At 42.3% G+C, this 24,034-nt stretch overlaps 1 protein-coding gene across 1 annotated transcript in view; it reads left to right on the top strand.

Annotated features, from left to right (window-relative positions):
- The first annotated feature begins 266 nt into the window (after positions 1 to 266).
- Positions 267 to 24,034, top strand: part of ZPLD1 (zona pellucida like domain containing 1) — an 87,618-nt gene continuing 63,850 nt past the window's right edge. Inside the window, exons 1-2 of the mRNA XM_083171180.1 lie at positions 267 to 381; positions 21,757 to 21,870. Coding sequence (XP_083027306.1) covers positions 21,765 to 21,870 — 106 coding nt within the window. The 5' untranslated portion in view covers positions 267 to 381; positions 21,757 to 21,764. The remainder of the gene's footprint in view (positions 382 to 21,756; positions 21,871 to 24,034) is intronic.

Below are 24,034 nucleotides of genomic sequence, written 5' to 3'. Positions count from 1 at the left end.
GGAGCCCGCCGGCTCCGGAACGTGGCGAATGTGCGGCGAATGTGCAGCGAATCCTAAAAAGGATTCGCTGCACCTCGCAGGTATTCTCATTGAATACCGCCCAATGTATTGTGAGTGGTGATGATGAAGCATGCTATAGTGAATTTGTTTACAGTGGTGGATATTTCCCAGCAGCCTCGACAGCTGCACATTAAGTCAGTAGCTTGTCACATGATCAGGGTCAGAAGGAGAGTGAGCAGCAGTTGGGCAGTGCAGTCTGTGAGGAGAGGTCTGGGGAGCAAGAGTGCAGCAGTCAGTGGGAGCATGGAGGATGCTTATACTTATCGGGGATTTCCTCTTGAGTACTTGCTGCAGACTGTAAATGATAAAAGGAGAGGTGTGGTGAGTCCAGCCCCAAAATACATTCATACTGCCCAGAAAATGGGTATTCTCATATTTACCTACACAGCTTTATACAGTTTAAAGACGTTTTACCTCAGAAAAGGACATTTTACCTCAGAAAGACTATAATAAACTATGGTTATATACAACTGCAGACAGAACAGAGGCATTTGACCTCAGAAAGGCTGTAATACGCTCTTCTCTTGCCCAGATGTATATATTGAAAGATGTATTATCCCAGGAAGGTTAAAAGAAGCTAACAACCTAATGCAGGGGTAACACAGGGCCTTATTTTGGTTCATTCTTTCTGACAAAATCCTTCTTAGATGGGCAAAACCATGTGCACTGCAGGTGGGGCAGGTGTTACTTGTGCAGAGAGAATTAGATTTGGGTGGGGTTTTACTTCAAAGTGAGATCTATATTGCAGTGTAAAAATAAAGCAGTCAGTATTTTCCCTGCACAGAAACAAAATTACTCACCCAAATCTAATTCTCTCTGCACATGTTACATCTGCCCCCCCTGCAGTACACATGGTTTTGTCCATCTAAGAAGTATTTTGACAGAAAGAATGAACCAAAATAAGGCCCTGTGCGTTTACATGAGATGATAACTGTACACAGGCAGACATTTATGTGATTCCTCATTAGGAGGAGAAAATAAGAATCTTTCCCTGACTAATATTATTTGATGGAGAAATAGTGACTGTAATAAGCAATAAGGCGTAAAGACTTTATACAGTGAGTTACACGCTTAGGCAAAGGAACTGAAGAAAAGTGGAGAGAGGATATATACTGTGTTGTTAAAGGGTTGTTACAAAGTGAGAACGCCAGCAATTATTACCTGATTCACTTTCACTTGTGGATTACAAATAAGCCCACTGTGCAGGACTCCACTCTACAAAACAGAAATAGACACTTTATTTATAATGACTACTACCTAATAAAGGGGCAGTTTTATTAAGCTTGGTGAAGTGATAATAGATTTTATGACTATATAGTCAAAATCACATGCAGATTGCATGCAGATCGCACAGGTTTTTTACCTTGCGATCCCGATGCGCGCTCCCATGACAGCACAAATCGAAACCCAGATAGACAGGGCAGCAATGACTATATAGTGCAAATTTAATGCAGATAGCAAGAATTGTTTGTAAATAGTACAGTTAGCAAAGTTTGCATAGCACTCAACTGATAATTCAAAAGCAAGGGGATCTCACCGTGTGTACAAACCTGCAGCAAGTATACTATTGCACAATAATAAATTAGTATTTAAGCATATAATAGTGATAATACTGTTATTATTATGTAATGTGAAAATAGTAATAGTAGATCTATGTTGAGAAAAAAAAAAATATATATATATATATATGTACTTCCTCATTTTTGTGGCCACAGCTTATGCTACAGAATTTACATAGCGTTACCCGCACAACCCTGTGTCCACGCCACCCTCCTGTGTCCATGCCACCTTCTATTACCTTTAGTAAAGTTGTGATGAGTGAAGTGGAGTGAGACACCGAGCCCGATGCGTTGCGAGCGAAGAGTGCGGCTAACGTAACTGGCGTAAACTGTGGGTGTATAGGTTGTAAGCTTGCTACAGGGCCCTCTTACCTCCAAGTCTGCCTGTTGCCCAGTTTGTTTTATCATTGTCTACAATTGTAAAGTGCTAAAGAATCTGCTACACTATATAAGAAACTATAAATAAATAAATAAAATATAGAAACCATTGTCTGTCCGCAGCAGTGGGTGAAGCCTGTAGAATGCATGAGAATAATCGGTACTCTTTACTTAGAAGGGCGCCCACGATTTTGATCGTGGGCATCGTTAGTAAAAAATCTCGGGCATCACGTCGGCGTGGAGTTGAGAATAGAAAGTGTGGCGAGCGCAGCGAGCCACCGAGCCCGAAGCGTGGCGAGCGCAGCGAGCCCCGCGAGGGTACGCGGACAGCTGTGAAGCCCGCGAGGGGACGCGGATACCTGTGAAGGTATCCGCGTCCCCTCGCGGGGCTCGCTGCGCTCGCCACGCTTCGGGCTCGGTGGCTCGCTGCGCTCGCCACACTTTCTATTCTCAACTCCACGCCGACGTGGATAGTGGGGGTATGAAAAGGTCGTAGGACGCGTACCGCCGCCCCTCGCGGGCTCGCTGCGCTCGCCACGCTTCGGGTTGACGTTGATCGTGGGGTGGCGTTAACAATTCGGGTGGCCATTATTCACTTCAGGGTGCCTATTTGGCCTCTGTGGCCCATTTAACATTGTTTCCTATGGAAAAATTGGGTCAATTGAGGCATTGAACAGGAAAATCGGGTCAATTGAGACATTTAACATTGTTCCCTATGGGAAATCTCGGGCATCTCGTCTGTCGCATCGCACCTGATTTTTTAGTGCATTCAATGCCCGAGATGGCCGAGATGGGCGCCCTTCTAAGTAAAGAGTACCGAATAATCTCTCAGAATGTCTGCTGTTTACACTGCTGTCCTGAAAAATGACTGTGTACTTGGCAGATACCTTACTGTATGAGGGCTTTTTGTTCCAAAGCATCATCTTTCTTTTCAGAAATGGAAGGATAAAAACACTTTAATTAACGTTAAAGCTTTGTTCAACTAGAAAAAGATAAATATGCTGAATTAGCAATGTGCAAGTAATTGTATTAATGCAGTGCAGTACCAGTTTTTGTTACTGCTGATCAGAGCTGGGCTAAAGCTTTGGGGGACCAGGGTACTATGCTTAAAATAGGAGGCTTCCTTTTGGGTACTTATGTAACATCTGGGCTCCCGTTTTTCTTATGAGACCGCGTCCGCTCGCCACGCTTCGGGCACGGTGGCTCGCTGCGCTCGCCACACTACATAAAATCAACTCCATGCGTAGTTGGATAGTAGGGGTATGAAAAAATGGGGTGCATTTAACATGGGAGCCCAGATAATACATAAGTATCTCCTTTTGTCTAAAATTAAGATCAGTATATCATCATTTAGAAGGTAGAGAGTGTTACTAACAAAGCAGCATTGCATACTAAAAATGCAGATTTCCGCTGCTGGAGGTTCTTGTATGTTGCGTTGATGCAGGACTCTGTGAGAAAACGTTTCTAAACAGGGTAAGGATTATGGTGTTGTGTACACCACACACCCTGCACTCGTTATAGATACACAGCTGCGACTGACATCTATATACAAGTTACACTGATATTACACACCTGGTACACAGTGAACACTACACATACATAACTTAAGCTGTGTACACATGGTGCAATATCGCTGGCAATATGGTCACTGAGCGACCATATTGCCAGTGATTTGTTTGTGCTGCAGCGATAAATTGCCGGGTGCACGCTCCCGTGTTCAGCCTCCTAATAGCTGTTTCCCTCTGCTGCTCCCCCGGCAGAGTCTCCTATTCATCAGCGACCATCTGTGGTCGCTGATGAAAAGGAGACATTGAGCAATATATTGCATTATGTGTACACAGCTTTACTGTTTCCCACCAATCAATGTGCACAGATCACAACAAACCAAGATAACTATACACCAGTCAAACAGCAGGAGCGGGAGGCTAAATATTAAATATAATTTTACATAAAGAGGGTAAAATACACCAGGCCTTGGTGATATAGTGGAAATGTTGCCCAATGCAACCATTCAGCTTCTTTCATTTTAAAGACGGTTAGCCAAATAACCATTAGAATATTATTGCTTTCTATGGACAATTTCTCCACTCTATTGCCAAGGCCTGGTACAGCTTCTTCAAAAAGGGAGCATAACTTACTTGGCTATTATATAAGTGAATCCCACACAAGTGCTGGTGAATGGTGAAATGATACATTCTATTTCAACATTCTTGGAAATTACACTTAAAAAGTCATTTGTACCCACAGTCTAGTGGAATTTGGCTCTAGGTCTATAGGGATCCGATACGATTTCCCGGCGGTCGGGATCCCGGCGGTCGGAATCCCGACACTGGAATCCCGACCGCCGAAATCCCGACAAGGGGGGGACATGGATCGCCCCCCCTTGCGGGCTCGCTGCGCTCGCCACGCAGCGGGCCCGGTGCCTCGCTACGCTCGGCACGCTATTTTATTCTCCCTCTACGGGTGTCGTGGACACCCACGGAGGGAGAAAGTTTCGGGATTTCGGCGGTCGGGATTCCAGTGTCGGGATTCCGACCGCCGGGATCCCGACCGCCGGCAAATCAACTGCATCCCGTCTATAGAGTGTTAATTCAATACAGTACAAATGTACAAATGCAGTGAGGATACACAACACATGCTTATGGTCTGAGCATCTGAACATTGTTTCTCTGTCATGTCTAGGTCCCTCTCCAAATTGTCCTATAATGCTGCTTTTCGCTACTAAATTCAATTGCTTATGTTTTCTTGACATATAATTCCTGCACACCATGCTTTCATTAACCACTAAGATGGTATGCCTGAAAATTTTCTGGGCTGAGCTGTGCTGCAGGAGCAGGCTCTATCGGAATATTTTTCCAGGCATACCACTGATGAGCAGGTGTGCATCAGTGATGTCTCCATTGGTGAACCACTGGCACACCACCATTTGGCAGCTGCAGCGTTCCACCTCTCATTGCTCCTACCCCCATCTGGTGCTCAGATGACTCACAACCACCACGCCACTGGTCCCTGCTGCCGGTGCCCACCGGCGATCCTTCCCGTCACCACTCAGGGAAGTTCGGGGCTACTCAGGAGTGCTCTGGTGTTCATGTTTTCAGGCACCAGATCCTGCCAAATTACCAAATACATAGCTAGTAGCAGGTGCTCAATTAGTTTAGTAATACCATTCAGGTGCATGGGAGGAGGGGTAGTGCTGAATAAGTAACAATACATGGTTGCTCCCAGCTCACTGAATGGTATTAGTAACCAGTCTAGAACACTACATGTTAATAGAATTTAGAGATATAGGTTACATATATTTGCGCACATTTATGTGTAAGCCCCCAAGCCGTTGTCAAGGCTTCTCTGTATATTGGGTTCCCTAGCGCTATATCTAGGTGCAGGGTGCGGCACCCAAAAACCAGCACAAGCCAGAAAGCCCAGAGCAGCACACCAGTGAAAATACTATATGTTGCGACTATATAATATAAATATATGTAACCAATATCTCTGAATTCTATTAGCATGTAGTGGTCTAGACTGGTTACTAATACCATTCAGTGAGCTGGGAGAAACCATGTATTGTTACTTATCCAGATTAGCAAATAGTCAGAGCAGGTAATGGCCTACAAATAAAAAAGATATTTTGATTGATCGTGAAAGAAAATTACAATCAAGGAAACTTACAATAATGAAAACTTTTCATTAAAGACTGTGTTGAGAAAATACTGTATTATTAGATCATTTGCAAAGGGGTTTAAGATTTTGACATGTATTAGGAGATAATTTGCTAGGGAAACCCAACGATTTCAACTGCCTGGGGCCTCCACAGGGTTTTCACCAGCACTGGGTCTAGACCAGCGAACCATAACTGAATAGTAGCTATTCTACTACTATATAGGTTGAATAGATGCTGTCAAGAGGTGCTCTGAAACAAGATCTATGGTTAAAATATGTGTGAATGTGGGTGAATAATGGAAATTTCTATTTGATCATTTTTTTTATTTAATGATCATCAGGGTTTCAAAGTCCCCCAAAAAAGGACTCTCCCATTTACCCTATAAAGAATATTTAAATATTAGTACACCGATCAATATCATTCTCCTACAATCACATAATAGTCCCAGTTTCACAAACTTTTATTTCTATTGCTGAAGCTCATAATTGACACCACATACCTTACAACATATTCTATCAATTATCTTGTCAATTCTTAATTCTGTTTGACACTTCACCATGTTTCATCAGAAAACATCATAATTAATACTTTTAGATTGATTCTAAAATAGATACATATTCCCCCACCTTTCTAAACAATCTGTCCATCTAACGAGAGTACACAGATGACGAGTAATATACCAGCAATGTTTTAGCAACACTAATCAAATCATAGCATTTCTCAAATGCCAACAACTCAAGATCTCTGGTTTGTTTGCCAGACATCTAGAATTTGTGACATTTATTTATTAAACTTGCTATTAGTGATTAGATTAAGTTTTCTTCCCATGATTTGTAAATGAAGGCCCCATTTTCTCTTTTAAACTATACTACCAAAAAGTCATATCTATCTCCAAAAAAGCAAGATAAAATTCGGTAGGGCATTTATGAATATAAGGTTGTTGCTCAGATCAACCAATAAGATTCTGTCTATCATTTTCTAGGATGCAATAGAGAAATGATAGCCCAAATCTGATTGGTTGATATCTTTTCATACAGTATATAGAAGCTTTAGTAAATATACCCCTTAAGTATACCCCTTAAGTATTTACTAGACATTTAGCCCCAGTACATTATCTTTTTATTTTAAATGTGGTACTATGCGGACAAATATTGACTAATATACATGTGATGGATATTTTTTTTACACAAAATAACATTTAGCCCTTTAATATTGCAATATACCACAAGCTAATCCAGGCTAAATCACAATACCTGGTATTCAGTGCAGTGCAATGCTTGGTTATTCACAGATGGGTTCTGGTATTTTGCAGAATCTGATGACAATTAAAATCAATACATCTCTTACTGTATGTGTAGCAGTCTCTCTTGGGTGTCTGAGAATCTTGTGTTGCATGTCCCACAGAGACAGTTTCACTAATGAAACCAAGTCCTGGAACACCATTCTAATAGGATAATATTGATTTGAAATCACACATGCTGGGAAGATCAATAGAATAAAGCAATTTTGTTTACTTTTGTGATGAAAATGTAAGTGAAGACTTCATTTACTCAGACAAGGTAAAGAATCGGACTGTATCACATGCATGGAATCTGAAGTCTTATCCTCTGCGCCAGGAGATCTATATATATTTGCAAAGATGAAGACTAATTTAATTTCTCCTTTTCATTTCTAATTTCATTTAGTCTGCCTCTTTCTTACTCCAATAATAATTTTAATTTGAAAAACCTCCAGCAGTCAATGTTGAATAATCTTTCAAGGTCTACTGAAAGATAATCACTATTCAATTCTCTCAATGCTATTTTTATCATTTTTGTTTCATTGCAGAAACATTAATATTGTTTTAACATCATTTGCCCATTTTGAGAGTTGCTTCTGAGAACTGGCATGTAGAATGCCAAACTATGAGATCTAAAGATATTTCATCTTAAATACTGCTGACATGAAAAGTAAAAGTTTTGTGCTACCGTGAAAAAGAGCTAAAGTAGTAGTATTTAATGCCACAATTATTTATTGAGGAATGATTTTGACTGGTATGGTATTTACCTTATTTCAGTTTCACAGTAGCTACAGAATTGTTTGTTTAGTGCTGACAATTAAGTTTTACTAATTTGGGACATGATGGAAGTGGCAGCAATAGTTCTTATATGGTAATGCACCAGGAGGCATCATGTCTCCTGCATACATTACTGATCTGAGACGCATTCTACGATTTTCTCCGACACCATGGGATTGCTATATAATCCATGGGGCTGCGCAAGCTGGCTGCCACAAGACCTGCCAAGAAGCTAGGAAACTGCACAAGTTTCCATAGTCGGTAATACCAGCAGATGAGGGGTGGGGCCAACGTTGATGCAGGAGCACGCATCAGCGCTCACCGTTCATCGTTGCCACGTACACACTGAGCGGCCTTTGAGCTGAAAGCAGCTCAAATGATGAAACTGAGCTGATCTCAGCTCAAAGTCACCCAGTGTGTTTGGGTCTTAAGTCTGATGCTGCAGTGCGACAGATGTCGCAAACCTTTACTGCCCATTATTATTGTTATTAATTTTATCCTTTTTTCATATGGCACCACAAGGGATTTGCAACACCCAATTACATAGTACATAAATGAATTAACAAAACAGGAAACAATGACTAAAGCTGGGTAAACACTATATGAATGATATATGCGCAATAAATATAGTTAACAATAATGTTTTTCATATGGCTCAGTGTGTACCCACTATATCGTTAATGAAGCATGGTCCCGAGGATCATTAACGATATGCCCGATCGCCTGAACAGTCCAGGCGATCGGACTGATGATATTGTTGGTGACTGCAAGTTTGGGGGGGGGGGGGGGGGGGGTGGGCAAGTGATGGCACTGAACAATATCGTTAATGGTTGGTGGGTAGTTCATTTTTGCAACACTGCCATTGCCAACTTTGTCATATTGTCAACAATATCGGCGGTGCTGCATACAGTATCATGCAGTGTGTACAGACCTTAAAACTTGACAGTACATGACCAGCACAAGCATAATGTAATTAATCATACTTAAATCAATTTAGGACTGGTTGTGAAGCTTATTGCTACATAAGAGTAAGGTAAATAAGGTATAGCATTTTTCAATACAGATGAATATCTGTTACCTAGCTGCTGTACTCCTGAATATTCTAATTGGTTAAATATTGGCAGATAAGCTGCAAATGAATGGAGTGTAACCTACATAATAAACCATCAGTTAAAAGGTTTCAGATGGTGATTTTTAATTAACCACATGAAATGAATTAGAGAGATAAAAATTGACCTATTTGTGGACACCTCCAATATGAAACTATTGATGCTTAGAGAAAAGCACAGATTAGCAATTCTCATGATTTACAACATTGAGCCCACAGTCTACTTTTCAGCAAAATGTTCTTTAAGATGAAGCTACTTCAAACTTTTTCAAAATGACAGTTTGCACATCCTTACATATTTAATGAATAATACAAAGTGACAATTTCAGAGTAATACAAAGTGACAATTTCAGAGTAATACAATAATATAAATGACAGGAAAAATTGTCAATGTGCTCTTTTTATAATTTTAAACTTAAATTGATGAAAAGAAATGAGAACGGGAAGGGATGGTAATAAAAGCACCTCACTAAGAATAAACTAAACATTATTTATTTATTTACAGTTTCTTATACAGCGCATACATATTCCGCAGCGCTTTACAGAGAATATTTGAACATTCACATCAGTCCCTGCCCCAGTGGAGCTTACAATCTATGGCCCTTATTCTGATCTGTGCGGAAATTCCCGCATTCTTACGGAGCGGTCCGCACGCCACGGTGTTTTTCCGCATGCGGCCATCGTCCGTAGAAACGCCCACGTGTCCTCCGCATTCGGACGGACTCACTCTTTAAGAACAGGGCGTGTTTACGGACGACATACAAATCATGCGTGTGCGGGAGAAACACTCCGATTCGGCACGGTATTACAGAGTATTACAGAGTATGCTCGGGAATACCGCATCCGAACGGGAGCCAAGCGGTGCTACCGCACGTAAGCGGAGGATTTCCGCCAAACAACCCACTATGAAGTATCTTCTGCAATACATCACATGACCCACTTATTCAATTACCTACCCTCATAAAAAACAGCTTATTTGGAATTGGAATCAATTAGATTCCAATATATCCTTACAAGCATGCCTAACACATGCATTGCACACATTAACCCTTACAGCAATTGAAGTGCAATGGTTTCAATTAAAGCACTGACAAGCGGCCTATTAGTGAGTAATGAGTAAAGGAGTAGATTCTATTGGGTTCAGGTGTTAATGGTTGTAGTCATTAGGCGTACGTTCGCCTACCGCATGAACGAGTGGTGTCCGCAAAGCAATAGTACACTTGTGGACACCGCACATTTCTGCCCTTTTTGATCGCGTGCATTCGGAGTGGTTTCCGAATGTACGCCCCCCAACATAAGTGTACTCCCCCGTGTCCGCCCATGTTTCCGCCCCGTTTTGCCCACTTTGAAACTACGCCCATGTGTCATTCCGCATGACGCCCATAATACGCCCCTATTTCCCGAATGATAGCGGTGAACAGTTCTGGACGGTCTTTGTCCGAACTGGTACCGAGTCAAGGCGTGGCACATGCGCGTAGCGTTCTCCACGCATGCGCAGACGCCGTAAAGACGCAATCCGTAAGAACGCGGTAAAGTCTGCATCAATCAGAATAAGGGCCTATGTTCCCTACCACATGTACATGCACACACACACGGGGAGAATATACAAACTTAACACAGTTAGAGCCACAGTGGGAATCAAACCCATGACCTCAGTGCTGTGAGGCATTAACCATTACACCATCCATACTGCCCCAACATTGCACCAAGTAAATTATTATACAGTGACCAGGTGAAGTTATGGGTGTGGTATAGCACACTGACAATTGGGATTCTGACAGTCATTACATCGCTGTCAGAATCCTGACTGCTGGGACACAGACAGCGGGGTGAGCGCAATGAAGCCCCTTGCGTGCTCGCTCCACTCGCCATGCTGCTGGCACAATGGCTTGCTACGCTCGCCACCTATTCTATTCTCTCTCATGGGGAAATGTGAACCCCCACAAGGGAAAATAGCTGCTGCCTGTCAGGATCCCAACTTTCGGGGTTTTAACAGTCGGGATTCCAACATCGGTGTATTGACTGTTTGAATACCGACTGTCAGTCACTCATCCAGCATCCGAACTTGTGCATTGTTATGTGAAATGTCCATTAGGCAGTGAGATCCCTAATAATGTTTTCATTAAGTTAGTATCAGATAAACATTAGAGGGTTATTTTGATTCTCTCGGAAAGGTACAATCACTCTCTAATGGACAAAACCATATGCGCTGCAGGTAGGGCTGATGTTACATGTGCAGAGAGAGTTAGATTTGGGTGGGGGTGTTCTTCCAACTGATATCTATAATGCAGTGTAAAAATAAAGCAGCCAGTATTTACTCTGCACAGAAACAAAATATCTCACCCAAATCTAACTCTCTCTGCACATATCAGCCCCACCTGCAGTGCACATGGATTTGTCCATTAGAGAGTGATTGTGCCTCAGATTAACCCCCTAGATTTCTATGAGGTAAAATGGGTGAGACCAATGTAAACCTGAACTCCCAAATAGAAACAAATTTGCTTTCCATTTGGTTGGTATAAAATAACTTCTTTCCATAGAGGAAATACTGGAAACACCCACATTTTGTTCTTATTGAAAGTGTGGTGGCATGATGATAATAGTACCCTTGCCCTCAATTAATCAAATTAACCAGATTTGTAAATGATCCTAAGCCCCCCACCTCTTCAGCGGTCCACTTTGGTAGCAGCTTGTGAGGTGGAGCTAGTCTAGAAACATAGAAACATATAATTTGACGGCAGATAAGAACCACTTGGCCCATCTAGTCTGCCCCTTTTTTAAACATGTTGGGGGAAATTTACTAAAGAAAATTTGTAAAAAAATAGGTGTATTTGTATCCAGAAATACACTTATTTTTGGCATTTACTATCCCGAAAATACGTCAATTTGTAGTCGTATTGATGTGCTATCAATACGAATACGAATTGCCGTATTTTTGGGATAGTAAATGTCAAAAATAACTGTATTTCTTTATACTAATACACCTATTTTTTACAAATTTCCTTTAGTAAATTTCCCCCGTTACCTCAAACCATATTTGATCCTTACTTTTTTGTAAGGATATCAATATGCCTATCCCAAGCATGTTTAAATTGTACTACTGTATTTGCCTCTACCACCTCTGATGGAAGGCTATTCCACTTATCTACTACTCTTTCTGTGAAGTAATTCTTCCTCAAATTTCCCCTGAATCTTCCTCCCTTTAGTTTCAGTGCATGTCCTGTTCTGCTGCTCCTCTTCCTGTGAAGAATGTCTCCCAACTGTACCTTGTTAAAGCCCTTGATATATTTGAAAGTTTCTATCATGTCCCCCCTTTCCCTTCTCTGCTCCAAAGTATACATATTAAGATCTTTTAGTCATTCCTGGTGCGTTTTGTTATGTAGACAATGCACCATTTTAGTTGCCCTTCTTTGTACAGTCTCTAATGTATTTATATCCTTCTGGAGATATGGCCTCCAGAACTTAACACAGTACTCTAAATGAGGTCGTACCAATGACCTATACAGTGGCATTATTAATTCTTTCTTTCTACTGCTGATACCTCTCCCTATGCAACCAAGCATCTGACTTGCAGCGGTGTAGCTAGGTGCCATGGAGCCCGGAGCAAGGGCATATTTCGCGCCCCGTCTGGTAATGAATTGGGGGCGTGGCTAACTTGTGTTGGCATGTTACATTTGAAATATAAAAGACACTGTAATGGAATCTGCTGAGCTATATAAGACACTGTAACGGAATCTGCTGCGCTATATAAGACACTAACGGAATCTGCTGCACTATATAAGAAACTGTAACGGAATCTGCTGCGCCATATAAGAAACTGTAACGGAATCTACTGCGCTATATAAGACACTGTAATGGAATCTATTGCACTATATAAGAAACTGTAACGGAATCTACTGCGCTATATAAGACACTAGCGGAATCTGCTGCACTATATAAGACACTGTAACGGAATCTGCTGAGCTATATAAGACACTGTAACAGAATCTGCTGAGCTATATAGGACGCTGTAACGGAATCTGCTGCACTATATAAGACGCTGTAACGGAATCTGCTGCGCTATATAAGACGTTGTAACGGAATCTGCTGCACTATATAAGACACTGTAACGGAATCTGCTGCGCTATATAAGACACTGTATAGGAATCTGCTGCGCTATATAAGAAACTGTAACGGAATCTGCTGCGCTATATAAGACACTAACGGAATCTGCTGCACTATATAAGAAACTGTAACGGAATCTGCTGCGCCATATAAGAAACTGTAACGGAATCTACTGCGCTATAAAAGACACTGTAATGGAATCTATTGCACTATATAAGAAACTGTAACGGAATCTACTGCGCTATATAAGACACTAGTGGAATCTGCTGCGCTATATAAGACACTGTAACGGAATCTGCTGCGCTATATAAGACTCTGTAACGGAATCTGCTGCGCTATATAAGACGCTGTAACGGAATCTGCTGCGCTATATAAGACGTTGTAACGGAATCTGCTGCACTATATAAGACACTGTAACGGAATCTGCTGCGCTATATAAGACACTGTATAGGAATCTGCTGCGCTATATAAGAAACTGTAACGGAATCTGCTGCGCTATATAAGACAGGGGAGGGGGGGCAGGTCCAACAGGTGATAGGGTAAGTGTGTGTGTGTCGGGGCAGGACCAACAGATGACAGTGTGAGTGTGTGTGGGGACAGGACCAACAGATGACAGGGTAGGTGTGTGTGGGACACAATCCATAGATATATCTATATAGATATATCCAGTAATCAAGTAAAATACTAAAAACATAATACAGCCTGCCTTACTTTTGAGTTGCTTGCTGGCAGACAGGCTGTGGGGCTGTACACGCAGAAAGCTGAAAGCTCTCTCAGCTGAGCAGCACACCGTGACCTCACCCGTCCCTCAATTCTCACTCACTGCAGGGCAGGCTTCTCTTACGTTCTGGGATCCCGCCTCCTTCTTCAATGCAGCCTGCACGCTCACCCAGTGACTGAGCTGCAGGCTGCTTTTTCAAACACTATTGGACAGCTGAGCCGTCGCTCAGCTGTCCTCTTCTGCTACACTGCCCAGGCGGCCGCGGCTGTCAGCCAAGACAGCGGGTATCTGGAAGCGCAGAGCCGCACATCTGATTGACTCACTGCAGCCTGGACAGTGACTACGCCACTGGTGTAGGGATCATTTGCGGAGATGGGGGGTCGGGCCGGTGGCGCCAGTCGACCAATCGGCGCCCGGAGCATGAGCTCCAGTGGCTCCGCCCTCCCTACGCCTCTGCTGACTTGCGTTCTTCATTGCTTTGTTACATTGCCTACCTGCCTTTAAGTCCCCTGAAATAGTGACACCTAGATCCCTCTCTTCCTTAGTAGTTTCTATTATAGTGCCATTTATACTATATTTAGGCTTTGGATTTTTGAGACCCAAGTGCATGATTTTGCATTTTTTGGGCATTAAACTGTAGTTGCCATGCTCTTGACCATTTTTCTAATCTACCTAGATCATCAATCATTTGTTTTACCCCTCCTGGTGTGTCTACCCTGTTGCATAGTCTGCAACATTATTTAAAAAAATCATTAAAAAAGAAATCACTTCACAAAGGTTTCATTCGTTGATGAACAGGAATGTAGATATATGCCACAGTATATTAGACATCTTGCCTAGTTGTAGAAATGACAAGTGTATGAGATATATGTATGTAGTATGAGAGATTCAGAAAGTGAGAGATTTGGTAAGAAATCTCTAGTTTTTTTTAAAGTGGCAATCAGATTTCTTACCAAATCTATCACTTTCTGAATCTCTCATACTACATACATATATCTCATACACTTGTCATTTCTACAATTAGGCAAGATGTCTTATCCTATTAAATTTCACCCCTTACATCCAATGTTTCATGTAACATCAGGACAAAATAAACCCTGTACCTGATCCAGGCTAAACCATGTCCCTATTTGTAACCATGTCCAAATTAAATTATTGAAATAAAAGATAACTTATTTATATTACTATTTATATCAGTTAATAAATTGGGTACTTATGTAGTATCTGGGCGTCCGATTTAGAAATCGGATCGCATCGCATCGTATCGCATCGCATGCGACCAAATCGTATGCGATGCGATGGTCAAGATTTTTCCATAGGATTCAATGTTAAAATGGTCTGAGTCCATTTTAACATAGAATTCAATGGGAAAAGGGGTCCTTTTCCTTTCCCCACTATCCAAGTGGGCATGGAGTTGGATATAAACCTGTGGCGAGCGTAGCGAGCCACCGAGCCCGAAGCGTGGCGAGCGTAGCGAGCCCCGCGAGGGGACACAGAATACTTTTTAAGAAATATGCGTCCCCTCGCGGGGCTCGCTTCGCTCGCCACGCTTCGGGCTCGGTGGCTCGCTGCGCTCGCCACGCTATATAAAATCAACTCTATGCCCACTTGGATAGTGGGGAAATGAACAGGACCTTCTTAACATTGAATCCTATGCAAAATCGCATCGAATCGCATCGCATCGCATCTTATTGTATGCCTTAAGGTAAGGCATACAATCACAAAATCGGCAGCCCAGATACTACATAAGTACCATAAATTGTGATTATATTAATTCACAAGCATTTTCAAGGTCATGAAACAAGACAGAAATGCTCATGTGTCCAGTTCTATCTTTTAGCATCATTCTCTTTTCCAAAAATCCAGCTTGCTCAAACCATTATTTAAATGTTTTTGAATAAGAGTACACAATGCACTTTTATTGTATTTAAAAAAAAAATGTGTTTTTTTTTCACAGTTTTTGCAACCACTAAAGCTCACTTTCAAGGCTATGTAAAAATCTTAAGATCTCATTTTGCATGTGATGCATCAAAATCCAACCATCTCATCTCCTTAGAAGGTTGGGATTTCATATTTAAGCATACTAGGTGGCCTGTTCAAAATTTTGAATGCAAATAAAATACAAATAATTATATAGCAAGTTTAGTGGTTTGTAGTTGGATGAAAGCCGAACCAGTTCATCTACAGTCATTATGAGTAGCTTTGCAAAACAGCAAAAAAAGGGGAGTACACACAGGGAGATTCTGAAGCGTTTAGAGTGATGCTAGATTGCTCAGAACACTTCAGCAAGATTGCTCAGCACACAGCAATGTGTGAGCGCTGTTTGCTGAGTAATCTGTCAGGGCCAGGGTTCTCTGGCCGTGACCGATTAATATCCAGGATGCTGGAGATGAATCACCAGGCAATAGCTATGCGTGAGTCCGTGCATCACTATTTCTATGGCCTCTACCACTTGCCCTTAAATTGCTAAGTGTGTATGCCCCATTAGCTGTGCCGTATTGAAGCATACAGGGAAAGAACTCTAGGGCCAAAAGTCAATTTTTATCCTTATTTTTAAACAAACAATACAATGTGCAATTGTAAATTAATAATTTGTCAGAAGCGGAGAACACAATATTTAAAATGGTATGAAGGAAGAAAAAGGATTCTGGGTCTCTGCGACCTGTTTGCATAGATAAGGAAGGACATATCAGGGTCTATCTATAGAGGCCTCTGCTGTTATCCTCACTGCAGGCTGCACCTGAGGTCCGGAAGGTAAGCATCCTCTCTTCCCAATGCCTTTGTTAGTCCACTGCTGCAAGCAGGAATGTGGCACCGGCAGCCAGTTATCCTGCTTGTACTGAGGTCTGCATGCGCTCGTCCTGCAGCAGCTGCACAGAGCTCCTGTGCTCTTCTTTCAGACAGGATGCTGTGTCAGCGGCTAACCTCCGACTGGGGCCACGTGTTGCATATGCGCGTCCTGCATCGAGGCTGATCTGCGGCAGTAGCTGAGTGGGCTCTATTTTAGCTGTCAGGTGGGAGGGGGGATGAGACTGCACTGCGGTCTGGTAGCAGCACTGGCAGTAATGCTAGTCTTATTAGCATGTGGAATTCACAATGTTTTCATACACTGAGCGGATCTGATGCAGCGGGAAGGTGGAGGGGTGGAGCTACCAAAGTACATTTTTAACCATACCTCCCAACATTCCCTCTCCAGGAGGGACAAAATGCTCTGCTCCTGGCTTGTACTCTTAATCTATGATTGTGATCATCTGTTTTCAACAGGTTAATTGAAAAGAAAGGTTTTAACACAGGTGATGGTAATCATACATTAAGATGAAAGTCCAGGAACAGAGCATTGTGTGCCACTTGAAGAGGGTCATGTTGGGACAGTGGCGTAACTATACATTTTGCTCCCCCCTGCCAAAAATTTTGTTTATCCCCCCTCCCGGGCTCCTCTGCAGCGTGTTTCCCCAGAGTGTGACGTGATGACGTTACATGCATAACGGAGAAGCTGAAGCAGGATAGAGGATGAGAAACCAGCAGACACTACTGATTCCCTTGGCTTCGATGCATCCCAGGCCGCCCTAGCACGCCCATCCCCCTAACCATCCTGTTTACAGTAGCCAATAGCCGGCTCTGTGTACAGTCAATTGAATCAGTGGGGGGAATTTTTTCGTCTCTGCCATGGCCACAGCTGTGCTGTGGCAGACTCCCCTCCAGTGCTCAGCCAGCGGGCAGTGGCAGGCAGCAGCATGTCAGTGCATCCAGCAGGTGCTGGCGCCCACATAGACCCCACTGTGGCTTGCTCCCCCAAGCAGCAGCTGGGGCTGCCTTACAGTAGTCACGCCACTGTGTTGGGAGGTATGTTTAAATTACATTTTCAAACAAACAATACAATGGGCATTTCTGAATTAACTATTTGTCAGAAGTGGAGAACTTAATCTTTAAAAGGTACCTCATTTATTGATTTTTGTTAAGCACTGCATGAAGGGAGAAAAGGGGATCCTCCCCAGAAATCACCTTCTAGAAATAATATATATGATTGACATGCTAAGCCATCTGTGATCTTAAATAAACAAGCTGCACATGAAAAATGGAGCTTGTTTTCATTTCATTTCAGCTGATAGCTAGTTTTAAATATTGTATTTATTAATGCAATGTTTATTTTAACTTTTTAAGGGTAAAATGACTGTCTTTACAGCAGTACAGAATTATATTGATTGATTAGCTTCATATTTTTATAGTCAAAAGTTTTGAAACAGACCTGGGGTGAAATGTAATAGGATGAGAGATTCAGAAAGTGAGAGATTTGGTAAGAAATCTCCAGTTTTTTTAAAGCAGCAATCATTTACACTGCAAAAACCAGTTTGATTTTGAAGTCTAAATGATTGCTGCTTTAAAAAAACTGGAGATTTCTTACCAAATCTCTCACTTTCTGAATCTCTCATCCTATTACATTTCACCCCAGGTGTTTCATCAGTGATGTAGAGATGAGATGACCAAGACCTGCCTTTTACAGTAGATATTTGCCAACTTGAAATAATGTTAATGTTTGCTACAGTAAGTTGAAAAACTGTGTATGTACAAATGTCCCTCGGCATAATATTATGCAAACCATGTCTGTTCTGGAGGAAAACGAGACTGTGAATCTACTCTCATTTTAAAAGGTGAATCAAGATATTATTATTATTATTATGATTTTATAAGGCGCCACAAGTGTTTCACAGCGTCGTACAAAGGAACAGTACAGGGAGACAAAACTTGGCATAACATAGAATAAATAACAAAAATAGAGTAAAAATAAAGAGCGCCACAGTTCAATACACATTACAGCTTGAATATAAGTAGTGAGGACTCAATCAACATACTATAACAGGCTTGAGGCCAATGATGGAGATGAGTATGCAGACAAAGATGGTCACTGAGTGTTTGAGTATAGGAGAGCTTTGAGTGAAATGTGAAGAGAAGTGGGCTTTGACAACAGGAGGGAAGAGGGCCCTTCTTGGAGGAGCTTACAATCTAGTAGAAAGGGGAGACATACAGATTACAAGAGGTGCAAGCAAGTGGGTGGTGGCTAGACAGCAGGACATAAACAGGCAAGGGGTCAGGGAACCAGCTAGTTTATGCAGTAAAAGAGTACGCTTTGATGAATAAGTGAGTTTTCAGTGCCCGTTTGAAGCTTTGCAAGGTCGGGGAGAGTCTAATGGAGGGAGAGAGTGCGTTCCACTGAAGGGGTGCAGCACGGGTAAAGTCCTGTACTCTAGCGTGGGAAGCAGTGATCAGGGTGGAGGAGAGACAACAGTCGTCGGCCAACCGTAGAGGGCGGGAGACTGTATGAGTGGAGATGAAGTTAGAGGTATATGGAGCAATGGAATTAGAGATGGCCCTGTATGTGAGTGTGAGGTGTTTGAAGAGCATTCTGTGGGGGAATGGGAGCCAGTGCAGATTTTGTTGAAGGGGAGTGGCAGAATTCGCCAGGAGCGGCGGGAGAGGAAGATAAGCCTGACTGAAGAGTTGAGGACAGATTGGAGAGGAGCCAGTAGGGATCGAGCAAGGCCGGTGAGGAGATCATTGCAGTAGTCGAGCCGTGAGATGACCAGTGAGTGGATGATAAGCTTAGTTGTACTCTGTGAGAGAAAATGCCTGATGCAAGCAATGTTGCGTAACTGGAACCAGCAAGAATGGCCCAGGGCTTGGAAGTGTGGTGCAAAGGAGAGGGAGGAGTCGAGAGTGACACCCTTGCAGCGGAGTTGGGGAGCGGGGGAGATTATGGTGTTGTTAACAGTGATAGAGATATTAGTAGGGGGCATAGCTCTGGGTGGGGGAAAGATAATTAGTTAGGTTTTGTCCATATTCAGCTTTAGAAATCGCAGAGAAGCAGTTGGAAATCTGAGAGAGAACAGTGGGGGACAGATCAGGAGAGGAGAGGTAGATTTGGGTGTCATCAGCATAGAGGTGATTGGAAGCCAAAGGAGTTAATGAGTGCACCCAGAGAAGAGGTGTACAGGGAGAACAGAAGGGGGCCAAGGACAGAACCCTGAGGGACCCCGACCCGAAGGTGGTGAGGTGGAGCCAGAGGCAGAGACTGAGAAGGAACGGTTGGAGAGGTAAGAAGAAAACCAGTTGAAGACTGTGCCAGAAAGGCCAATGTTTTGGAGTGTGTGGAGGAGGAGAGGGTGATCCACAGTGTCAAAGGCAGCAGATAGGTCCAAAAAGGATAAGCAGGGAGAAGTGACCCTTGGATTTGTCTGACAGCAGGTCATTGGTGACTTTCACTAGAGCAGTCTCAGTGGAGTGAAGTGGGCGAAAGCCAGATTGAAGGAGATCAAGGATGGAGTGGTCACACAGGTAGCTGGTGAGATGCCTGTAAACTAGCCGTTCTAGTATTTTAGAGGCAAATGGGAGAAGAGACATAGGGCAGTAGCTTGTGGTAGATAAAGGGTAAATAAAGATAAAGATACAAGAAAACTGTTTTGAAACTTATTTACTGTATTGCAATTGTTAGATAAGGGAAATGATTCTGAAGATTGTTTATACAAGTATAACTGTCTAATTAGATAGCTTTTGAGTGCTGGGGGCAAAGCTATGCCAATTCAGTGTATAAAAGTGGCGGGGAAGCATTTTGTTGCATATCTTATTTCGTACTAGCATAAAAGGAACTTATTATTTCTGAATGTATCAGCGCACCACTATCAGGACTTTCACTCATCTCTAATTATAACAGTCTATACTGTTCCAGGTTGGTAATTACTTCCCATTAAATTCTGATTGCAGAGCTATGTACTGCACTTAACCAACATTTATATTTAAACAAAAATATTGAAATAATGCTACAATTCTTTTTTTATTTAGAAATAATGATTTTTTAATCAGCTATTTTTTACGTTATTATTTTCTCTACAAGAAGAAAGCAATACTTGTAGGGAAGATTTTAACACTGGGATATTCAAAGCAAAAATGTTGTGGGGTTATGTATTTTGTGGAACGTTCTCAAGCTTCAAGAGAGAAAGAAAATATGTGGCAAGAAAGTTTTTGAGTCCCAGTAACATTGGCATTAAAATTTGCCAGAAGAGGGTCGTATTGGTCACATCAGTGTGCATAAGCTATGATCACACACTGTTTATAAATGCACAGTTGTACAATTAATTAATGCACTTCATTGTGGATGTATAGATATTTGTAAATGGCTAATGGATATCCCCACTGTTTAACTTTTTAATGTTGTAGTCACATTCAATTGTTATGCATAGATACATAGATACTTAATATTACAGATGGAGCGTGTCTCATCTTTGGCCGGTGCTCGCCAGATCCCTTGCACTGGCGAGCGCCGGCGATAGAGACTGGGACGCGCGTGCGTCTCACTTGAACGTGCGTCCCAGTTTCCTGTCAGCGGGGGGACGGGAACCCTGTCCGCCTCCGCTTCAGGGAGACGGACCGGGTTAGGGGGGGTGCGGCAAGGGGACCCGCGGGCAGCCCCGTTGTAAGGGGACGTGTGCGCATCTCGTGCGCGCGCATCCCCTTACGGTGGCTGGCGGGGGATGGCGGCTGGCGAATCTTCCACTATCCCCTGCAAAGATGGGCCACGCTCCATCTGTATGTATTGGGCAGCACTTTTGTTGTAATGGTTAGCATTACTGCCTCACAGTGTTAAGGTCATGGGTTAATTTCCCACCACGGCCCTAACTGTGCGGAGTTTGTATATTCTCCCCATACGTGTGTGGGTTCCTCTGGGTACTCTGGTTTCCTCCCACAATCCAAAAATATACTGGTAAGTTAATTGGCTCCCAACAAAAAATAACCCTACAATGAATATGTTTACATATACATGTGGTAGGGAATATAGAATGTAAGCTCCAATGGGGCAGGGACTAAAGTGAATGTGTAAATATTCTCTGTAAAGCGCTGCAAAATATGTGTGTCCTATAAAAATAACTTAATAAATGAATAAATTATTAGATTTTTTTAATCGATTTTTGATAGTTTTCAGGCTATCTATTGAACTACAGATTGCATTAGAAAGTAATTGTGCATATAGAATTGAAAACAAAAAGGAGTGAAGAGGCAGAAGGTTAATAAGCATAAAATAATATGTAAATCTCTTAATTTTGTCTTGATTATATTTTCTAGGCTTGGCCATGGAACCGATATGGTTGCTACTGCTGTTGTCAGCTCACCAGTTGCCAGTGGGTGCACAGTTTAATGGATACAATTGTGATGCCAACCAACATAGCAGATTTCCAGGTAAGATGACAACAAAGGGGCAGTAGTATGTGATGTGCAATTAGCAGCAGCAGGCAAGGGGTAGTCACTCGCCTAAAAGTACATAGTATATATAAAAATGGGTATGCCAGCGCGGGATGCGGTCATCTATTAGAATGAACTTAGGTCTACAGTCATTAGGTCGACCCCACTAGGTCAACTGGCAGGAAGGTCGACCTGACTTAAGGTCGACATGGGCCAAGGTCGACACGACTTAAGGTCGAATTTGCATAAAGGTCGACATGAGGAAGGTCGACTGGTCATAATGTCGACATGGGTTTTTCACTGTTTTTTGAGCCGACATGTGCCGACAGGCGGTATTTCATGCCCTACCATCCACTAGGGCGTGGTGGGAGAATAAAATAGTGTGCCGAGCGAGCGAAGCGAGCGATGCGAGGGTCCGATTCTCATTGCCAACTGTGTCCATGTCGACTGTGTCGACATTCGGATAAAAAAAACAGTGAAAAACCCATGTCGACCTTATGACCAGTCGACCTTCCTCATGTCGACCTTTATGCAAATTCGACCTTAAGTCATGTCGACCTTGGCCCATGTCGACCATAAGTCAGGTCGACCTTCCTGCCAGTCGACCTAGTGGGGTCGACCTAATGACTGTAGACCTAAGTTCATTCTGACAGATGTCCCGATTCCACCAGCGCTGGCTGCATGATATACAAGACGGTTCACAATGAGAAACTGTATTAACTAAATTAAATCACAAATAAAAATAATAATACAACAATTATATATACACTTAAAATAGTGGTATATGCTGCTGGATAGAATACTTTAAAAAAGTCAGGATTTTTTCCAACTGGGTAGAAAACAATTATTTTATATTACCATTCCCACAATGATCCATTAGTGGGCTCTGTAGAAATTAGGGATGTGGCTGTAGTCCCATTTTTTGCAGGTAAGTCTCAGTAGTCCCAAAGTGCTCTATATTTTCAAGAGGTCAAGATTCCTGATGGCAATCCACTCTGGTGTATTTAGGGATGGGGCTAGGTATCCCATTAAAGCATTTTGTCACAATACCAGTTCCTTGTGGTGATCTATGGACTCAGGAGATTGGCTGTGGATCAAAGATGTGGTAGGTAGGTCCCATTCAGTAGAGTAAAAGTAGCTCAATGCGTTTCCCCAGATAATGTGTACTCCGGCTTCCTCAGGAGCAAGTGTGCAGGTAACATGAGGCCTAACCTGTCGGTATTCTAAGTATTTGTACAGTATCTATTTTAAGTACTAAATTCATAGAATGACCCTAGTTTTATGACAAAGCTGTAGTTGTAGTCTTGTCTGCCCCATCGTTAATCTGACCATGGTCCCTCAGTCATTACTAGTAACAAAGTAGTAACCGCCGGCCAGTCTTGTTCAATCATTTCCTAATTTTTTAAGGCAGATTCAAAAAGTTTAATTATAGAGTTTTTTATATCAAACGAAAAAAATAACAATTTACTTATACTCTTTAATTCGGCTGCATGCAAAACAATTACATAGGCCAATGCTGTTGTTTAAGCAAAGGTTTAGCTTTCCATTCTTTTTTTCTGGCAAATATTATTAATATCTTTTACATGACTGCATTATTTATAGGTTTGGGCTCTAATAAGGTCCCATGTGATCTGGTCATGCATTCCAACCTAACAACCCCACATCTGTCCAATCTGGTTACCACTTTGTTACTAGTTATGACTCTGAGGGACCATGGTCAGAATAACGATAGGGCAGACAAGAGTACAGCTACAGCTTTGACATAAAACTAGGGTCATCGTCATTACTACATGATGATGACCAGCTGCCCAGCTGGCCACACAGTTGGCCATAATAAGGTCATAAATATTAATATGTTTTTTCTATTTTCCTCTCAAAATTATGCAGTATTTTAGGGAGACCATTGGGCTTATAGTGTAAAGCGTGTACACGTCCACATGGCACTGGCTACACCCACACAGCAACTCTTCCATTACTCACAATAGTCCCTAGATAATGTTCAACCCCAAGCCCATGTGGATCTTAATCCAGCCCTGTATGAACTGACGCAGAGTTGTAAGCAACACAGTTTTGCAGAACTTGTGTGTTGTTACACCCAGGGCTATTTTTGTGCAGGCTCCAGCAGGAACTGTGGCCCTTATTCTAGTTCACTGTTTCTGAC

This window comes from Crinia signifera, chromosome 2 (genome assembly GCF_055691185.1).
Source record: "Crinia signifera chromosome 2, ASM5569118v1, whole genome shotgun sequence".
In the NCBI taxonomy this organism is placed as follows: domain Eukaryota; kingdom Metazoa; phylum Chordata; class Amphibia; order Anura; family Myobatrachidae; genus Crinia; species Crinia signifera.
The sequence above is the reverse complement of the archived record's forward strand: the minus strand, read 5'-3'. Positions and strand labels throughout refer to the sequence as shown.